This window comes from Oryza brachyantha, chromosome 9 (genome assembly GCF_000231095.2).
Source record: "Oryza brachyantha chromosome 9, ObraRS2, whole genome shotgun sequence".
In the NCBI taxonomy this organism is placed as follows: Eukaryota; Viridiplantae; Streptophyta; class Magnoliopsida; order Poales; family Poaceae; genus Oryza; species Oryza brachyantha.
The window spans coordinates 13,518,335-13,526,336 of NC_023171.2; the positions used below are offsets into that span (position 1 = coordinate 13,518,335).

Here is an 8,002-nt window from a genome sequence, read left to right on the forward strand (position 1 = left end):
CCCCCAAACCTCGATGCTCCGCCGTGTCGCCGCGCTCCGGCCGGCGCCGCCACCTTGGCTGGCGGCGGCGGCGGGATATGCATCCAAGTCCACCTCCCTCCCGCAGAAGCAGCAGCGGGTGCGGGACCACGCGTTCGACGGCATCATGGAGGTGCAGAAGCGGGTGCGCCGCTTCGTCGCCCTCCACTCCCTCATCCTCTACGCGGCCTCCCCAACCGCGCTCGCCGGCGGAGGGGCCGGGGCCGTGTCCGTGCCGTTCTCCCGCCTCGGCGCGCTCGCGCGGCGCCAGCTCCGCCTCGCGCCCCTCGACGCCGGGCGGTTCCTCCTGCGCCACCCGCACGCGTTCCACCTCTTCCTCCACCCCGTCCACCGCGTCCTCCACGCCCGCCTCACCCCGCGCGCCGCCTCGGCGCTCCGCCTCGAGGCCGACGCCATCGCCGCCTCGCTGCCGGGTTCCGTCCTCCGCCTCCGCAAGCTGCTGCTCCTCGCGCCCCCGGACCACCGCCTCCGCCTCGAGCACATCCGCCTCCTCCGCCGGGATCTCGGCCTTCCCGACGACTTCGCTGAATCGATCATCCAATCCCATCCTGACCTCTTCCGCCTCACCCCCGACCACTTCGTCGAGTTCGTTCCCTCCCCCTCCGACCCACCCGACCTGTCCGTCGCCGCCGTCGAGCGCGCGCGGGAGCAGCACTACCGCGAGCACCGCAACCCTGGCGCCGGGGAGGAGGACGCGCGCTTCGCGTTCCCCACTCGCTTCCCGCCAGGTTTCAAGATCGGCAAGTACTTCCGCATCGCGGTCTGGAAATGGCAGCGACTTCCGTACGCGTCGCCGTATGCTGACGTCTCCGGCCACGACCTGCGTTCGCTTGAGGCGCGGCACCGCATGGAGAAGCGCGCTGTCGCCGCAGTCCATGAGCTGCTATCCCTTACCGTTGAGAAGCGAACCACACTGGAGCGTCTCGCATTGTTCCGTGATGCTCTCGGCGTGCCCAAGAAGATCAAAGAGTTTTTGCTGAAGTATCAGGGCATATTTTACATATCCACGAGGGGGAACCAAGGGAAGCTGCACACCGTGTTCCTCCGGGAGGCGTACTACAAAGGCGAACTCGTGGATCCTAATGAGATATATGTCGCAAGGCGGAGACTGGAAGAGCTGCTTATGTTGAATCCACAGAAGGCAAATTTGGACCGGATGTTCACCAGCATGGGCCGTGGATGGGATGAGCTTGGTGGTGGTCGCCGCGGTGGAGCAGAATTGAGGGAGGAGTTCCTTGGTGATGCAGGTGGCAGGAGAGGAAATGCTAAGACTGATGGTGATTATGGTGGAGATAGTGGCGATGACTCAGGAGTTGAGTCACTCTATATTGAGTGAGGAGCAGAATTATACTGACCGTACATCAGCTAGGGAAGCTTTTTCTAGAGTAAGCATCAGCACCATCTGTAAGCTCACTTTCTTCTGCTGGTCACTTAACATTGGGGTGTAGTAATGTTGATTTATGGGGAGATATTACATCCTGAGGTTAAATTTAGAGATATGTCTTCTGCTAAAACTGTTGATATTGTCAAATGAAGACTCTGGGTGCTATCATGCAACTAACTGTTGATATCTTCAAATGAAGACTCTGGGTGCAATCATGCAACTAACTGTTGATATCTTCAAATGAAGACTCTGGGTGCTATCATGCAACTGCACTGCAATGGTTGGATGGCTTCTTTGTTTGTAATCCGTTGTATGAAAAAGGAACAAAGAGAGATGCGTGGGAGCTGAAACCCCCTTTTATTATTTTGAGTACGTATTCTTTGGACTACTTTTTACTGAGTGTTGTGAGTACTCTCACTATGAGGATTGAGCTTATATCTCCACTTTATAGTTTATTTTCTCAGACATTGACATTACCATATCAAAATTCTGTGACTATGTTACTTATTATTTCTTATATGTTGTACAGACACGATTGGACTTTTGTTTGAGTGTGATAAATGTTACACACAAGGTCCAGCTAAAACTGAATTGAACATCAGTATTATTGTTACCTTTCATTGAACTGGTATTTGTTAACATCAAATTTAATCCTATTGATTGTTTGATGTCTGCCTTGCTATTTCTTGACTGAGAAATATGGACATACAATGGTCCAACAGAATTTATTTGCAGTGTTGATGTCAAAGAAAATTAAGACTGGCCTTCTGGTTCGTTTTGTCTTATCTACTCATGGGCTGCTTGGCTTTTGAGGGACTGTGCTGGGAATTTAGTCTAGGCACTAATCTTACCCTTGCTACTTAGTCAACTAAGGCCATTTCATCTGAGTTTTGACTTCTGATACGCCTTCAATCTTTATGAACTTGTATACATTGCAGACATGTTGTGTTCTCTTGGGTTAACTGCACTAATCTGCTTGACTGTTCTTCCAAACATTGTTCAAGTTCGGAACTTCTGCAATCCCTTGATTTATAACGATCCTACTATGCAACACAACGATTGTTGTCATGTGATAATGTAGTCTAACTGGCTTTCACGTCTGCAATGAAGGAAGGCGGTACAGATTGAAAGGGCAATCAATGTACAGTGCAAAAGATAGTGATGAAAATTCAGAAAACAAATACTACAGGAGAAGTCCATTCATTTTGGAACAGAATGATGAAGGTTCATGTAGCACTGCAGCTTGCTCGTTGTTGGTATGCTTTCCGGAGGGTATGCTGGTATGTCCTGTAGTCCTGTATTGTGGCTGTTGTGTTCTGTTCCATTTTCTCTCGATATGCACTGAAATGATGAACACAATGAATTGGCAGCTTATATTATTTGAAATCCTTTTATGCCAAGTTAACACTATTTTCAAGCCACTAGTTTGCAAATAATGTTGTGTATGGTTAATTGGTTATAATGTTTGATGTTATCTAACAAAGATGCTGCCATCATTGTTTACTCCTTTTTCCTGCTGTGCAGACGGCTTGACTTTCTAGTGGCATTCTGTTTTGGCCTCTTTTGTCATTCACAGAGCGTACACTTGAATTTTGCTTATTTGTTAACGAAACCCAGTTAGGCTTTAGTTTGATCTGAATTGTCAGCTGGTTTCTTGTCATCTTGCCACCTAAAAATTGCAAGCTCTCCCTTCAAAACAGTAATGCTGTGACTCTCAAGTAATAATAATGCCATTATCTGCCCATACCAGATAACCGTTTTTGTCATTTTTCTTTTGGCCTTCTTATGTGATGAAACTTTGTTCTGATTGTGCTTTGCTACTATCTAACTCTATCCTTTTCTGAAAATCTGTATGCTTGACAGTATCATTAGATGCTTGTAGTAAATGATCTATTTCTTGTAACATGTATTGATGACAGCATGGGTTAAAGGACAGTGTCTTATTCATTAATCGAGCAGAAACGTCATGCATGATGTTAACTGCTGCTGAAGATTGAAATGTACAAAAACAAGCTACGCTGTCCTCAATCCTACAGACATATTAAGCAAGTCGCTCTCGCTCGATTTAAATCCCTTGATAGTAAGATTTTCTCAGTTTTTTGCTACTCCGTCATTTTCAGGTATCTCTTTTGTTCTCTATGTTCTTTTGCGCCTTGTTTACTTCTTTTGAGGATGATATCCATGATTGTTTCTGTGCGCCGATTCCATATTTCCTATTACTTAATACAATCGTGCAGAGTGCCGTTATTTGTACTCTACAGCCTGGTAGGCCCGGAATGAGCTAACTATTTTTCTAGGATAATCCAGAGCAAAGAGGAAGTGATATATGCTCTACAATCTACATTGCACTTGTTATATATGGACTTCTGGAGATATCATCATGTATCATTTATCTCGCCTACATAATAGCTGGATTCTTTTTGGCCCCCAGGTATGTTGACATCACATAAACTTCTTATTCGTAATTAATTGTGCAGATTGGAATTAAGAGCGTATGGACGTTTTAGGTAAGTTCGTTTGGTATGACGAGATTAATTGCCATTGTTGTCAAGCCTTTCCAGTTAGGTGTGTTGGGTTGATCCATGGCCGTATTTGGATCATTACTAAATTGCCATCGCCGCCGCGCACGCTGTACCCATTCACTCATCGGCCGCGTTTTTTCAAGCCGGTTAACTTCCCTCGTTTTCGCGCGTACGCTTCCCAAACTATTAAACGGCGTATTTTTTACAAAAAATTTTTATAGAAAAATTGTTTTAAAAATTCATATTAATCTATTTTATATTTTTTAATAATTAATTAATCATGTATTAATCTATTACTACGTTTTCCGTACGAGGATAAGTTAACTTACACTCGCACCAACCGAACGCGGACATGGTCAGATGAGAGTTTTAGCCTACGGCCTTCCCTTTTCAGCGTTCAGCCCACAGAAAAAGGGCCGTACTACTAGTTACAAACAGTTTTTCTGACTAATCAGTGAAGGAATAATCATGAGGGTAATAGTAACAGTTCTGGGAACAACTCCACGTGAAAATTACTATTGCCCAGCTTTGTAGCCACAGCTAACACATGCTGACATGCATGCTACTGCTGCTGCTGCTTCTCTCCCTCTCTCTCCTTGGGTTAAACAGGACGTACACATATAAAGTCAATTAGTATATCTGCACTGAACTCAGTAAAACATGCTATATATATGTTCGTGCCAAATGCCATAGGTCAGGTAGGCTGTTTCAACCAACATTCACTGTACGATTACCAAAATGCAGCAGACGGTGAACCCCCTTTTTTATCTCCCATGATATCCATGCATGAACATGATCTCTGTACTCAACTGAAAACGCTGCAGTATAACCACCACCGAGCCTCGTGATTCAGACGAGCCGGTATGACTGTCAGCAGCCTTTTCACCGGCTAACCTTTCTTGCTCTTCGAGAGCTGCAGATGGACGGAAGATGTGACGAGCCTGAAAAGCCCTGGTCGTTGGAGCCAATTATTAGCTTCAATTTATTTATTTATAGTCAATCTAATAGCCAATTCATACAATAGTCAATTCATACAATAGTTACTTATAAAATATTAATACATGGTCTCACATATCATACACATTGTGCCTTGGAGTCCATATTGTAGCTGCTATAAATTAGTAGTATATCTCTATTTCTCTTATCTTTTTAAAATGTGCTTGTAGCTAGCTTATAGCCTGCTGTTGTATCTGTGCTGCACAAACAGCTAGTTGCAGGAAATATTTGGATGCTACAGTAACTACCAATCAATCAATCTAATCTTTGCAAGGAGGACTAGAGGTATCAACTCAAGTTCTTTACAGAGAACTGGACTGGTTGCACAGCTAGAACTATTTGCAATGACGACCGTGTTTGCAATACCTATCGAAACCGCCTGTGTTTTACTATTAGGGTAATTCGTCTTTTTGGAAAAAACGAGTTTTTTTTTCATACTGAGTTAACCAATAGTTGTCGGATTTACATGGTTTCACTTTAATGTAAAAACTTGATAAAAAAGTTATTTTTATTGCTCTCCCGTTTCATATTATAAGTCTTTCTGAATTTTTCTATATTTATACATGTATTAATATATATATTTCATACTTGTCTAGATTTAAATGTAAAAGGAACGGAGAGAATACAACAGCAAAACCTCTCTCTCCCAAACCAACGGGAAAAGCTGTCCATTTTTCTTCCCAAAAACTTTTACCCAAAAACATCACATCGAATCTTTAAGCATCCAAATAGAGTATTAAATATAGATGAAACGAAAAAATAATTGCACAGTTATATGAAAAATCGTGAGACGAATCTTTTTTAAGCCTAATTACTCGATGATTAATCATAAGTGCTATAGTAATCTATATACGTTAATGGTGGATTAATTAGACGCAGAAGATTCGTCTCGTGATTTGTAGGTAAGCCATGAAATTTGTTTTTTCATTCGTATTCAAAAATACTTTTCAGATGTAAAACCAACACCCCAAAACCAACGGGTACGGGTTCTCCACGTCGAAAAATGATATTTAAGCCCTGCTGGTGACGCCGTCCGGGTCGCTCCCAGTGTCACATCAGTGGCTGACATCCCCGTCGCTAGAGGGCAGCCTGTTTGCAGCATCTTCGGGGCGAACCCAAACAGTCAACAGTGGCCGCCGTACCGTACGTATAACAAGTTGGAAAGAAAAGATGGTATGCGTGTGCTCGCCGTCGCACATGCCGTCTTTGCTGCTACAAAAGTCGCTAGATCCACCGCGAAATCTTTCCGCTATGGCCAGCGCAGCGTTAGGCGCTTTTTTGGCACCGGCGTTGAAACAGGAGAACACTCTTTAGAGCCAGTTTAATAATATAGTCAACTACTAGCTTCAATTAATCTATAGTTAATCTAATAATCAATTTATATAATAATTACCTATAAAACATTAATATATAATCCCACATGTCATACACACATTTTGTGTTATAGCTCGTGGGCAGCTTGCTACAAATTAGTAGCCCTACTTTTCTTCTCTCTTTTCTTGTCTCTTTAAAATATGTTTATAGTTGGCTTATAGCCTGCTATTGTACCTACTCTTAGATAACTCTACGAACTGTACATGTCAGCATGTCTATTGGCTCGTTCGCATTACGATCATCATAGGATAGTACGATAATGATTGTTTGATTTTGTATAAACAATAAAATTAAGAGTAGTTCTACGGTCCTTAAAGAAGGTACTATCCAAATTTTAGTGTAAAATTTAGTAACTCTACTAAAATTTTAGTATCTCTCAGTATCTACTCAATGACTGTAAAATTGCTCTAAAATTAATCATGGTAAAGTTAAAATTAACTGATAAACTTTTATATAATCTTTTTTAATAAAAAAAAGCACACCATTGAGCAGCTTTGGAGAATATGTTTTTAAAAGCCAAGAAAAAATTAATAAAAATTATAGGGGACGAACACATCCTAAGAATAGGAAGTGTGGGGTTCTGGCTTGGAAGAAGAGAGAAGTAGTATTGGGGACTTCGACTAAATGATGTTCTCTGAGCACCGGTTTCTTTGGTAGTACATGGCAATTAGTTTTGTTTACTTGTTAATGGCATTGTCTTGAACAAAGTTTTATCTCTATGGGGAGAACTTATGGTCTAGTCTTTACTAATTTGGATCATGGCAATGGCAGCGCGCATACATGCCGTTCCTATTTTGAGGCATTATTTTACGATACTTTTGTAAAGTTTGAGGGTTGTTCGGGTGGAGTTTTTGAGGATAGTGATCACTTTGGTTATAGTTTGATGTGATATGATACATGTTGTGATATGGCCCTTTTTTATATAATAATGATAGTTATGTGTGCATTATAGCTATGTAGATATTGACATTAGTCATAAAGTAATTGTATTATCTTGATGTATCGTATAACATTAATAAACCTTATCATCTTAGAAAATAATATTTATGTGCTTTTTGAAATTTTTTCTTGGTTGTTTGCCATATGTAACCTCCCTAGGTTATTTGTCAATGGCAGGAATCGTGTATTGCAAAAATTTTGGTCGGAGGGCATGTTTGACTGCTGCCAAAGTTTTGGGAAAAATGGTTGGGCTATTATTTGGTATGCTATCTTGAGTGTTCTCCATGGGTTTGGTAAAACCAGCTGCGCTAAATTTTTTGATACAAAGTAAATAAGTTACTTCTTTTATTCCAAAACATGTTCATCTTTCCAATTTAAATTGAACTAAAAAGTTTGAGCTAAACTACAAATATAAACTTATTTTGGTACATAGGAAATATACAAAATTTGGTACCATCAATGACAATATGGCATGGTATAGTTGAGTTTGGCAAACAACAAAGGGCGGAGATAGAAAATTAGTTCATCGGAGTCACCAAGATCAGAATACACTAATCTTACTTAATTTTTACTATTATCTTAGCTGGCTAAACAATATAACAATGGATTTCATCGAAGGTCATCAGGGTCGGCTGACCCCAATGGTTATACTGTAGCTCCGCCCCTGAAACAACTAAACATACGCTAAATCTCATATAATCCTGTTATGCATGGTACTGTTTTTTTTCTTTTTAAGGCTCTCATTGTA

The 8,002-nt window shown here is 41.9% G+C and overlaps 1 protein-coding gene across 4 annotated transcripts; it reads left to right on the forward strand.

The window, feature by feature from the left end:
- On the forward strand, positions 1-5,297 carry LOC107304923 (protein ROOT PRIMORDIUM DEFECTIVE 1). 4 transcript variants are annotated; one of them, XM_040527273.1, is made up of 5 exons: positions 1-1,792; positions 2,534-2,703; positions 3,343-3,543; positions 3,721-3,854; positions 4,865-5,297. In XM_040527273.1, exon 1 carries the CDS (start codon positions 14-16, stop codon positions 1,373-1,375), a length of 1,362 nt encoding a protein of 453 aa, XP_040383207.1. In that variant the 5' UTR covers positions 1-13; the 3' UTR covers positions 1,376-1,792; positions 2,534-2,703; positions 3,343-3,543; positions 3,721-3,854; positions 4,865-5,297. The 4 variants fall into 4 exon arrangements, with proteins under 4 accessions (XP_040383207.1, XP_040383210.1, XP_040383209.1 ...); XM_040527276.1 differs by having other exon boundaries at positions 5,153-5,297; XM_040527275.1 differs by having other exon boundaries at positions 3,731-3,854.
- The last annotated feature ends 2,705 nt before the right edge of the window (positions 5,298-8,002 follow it).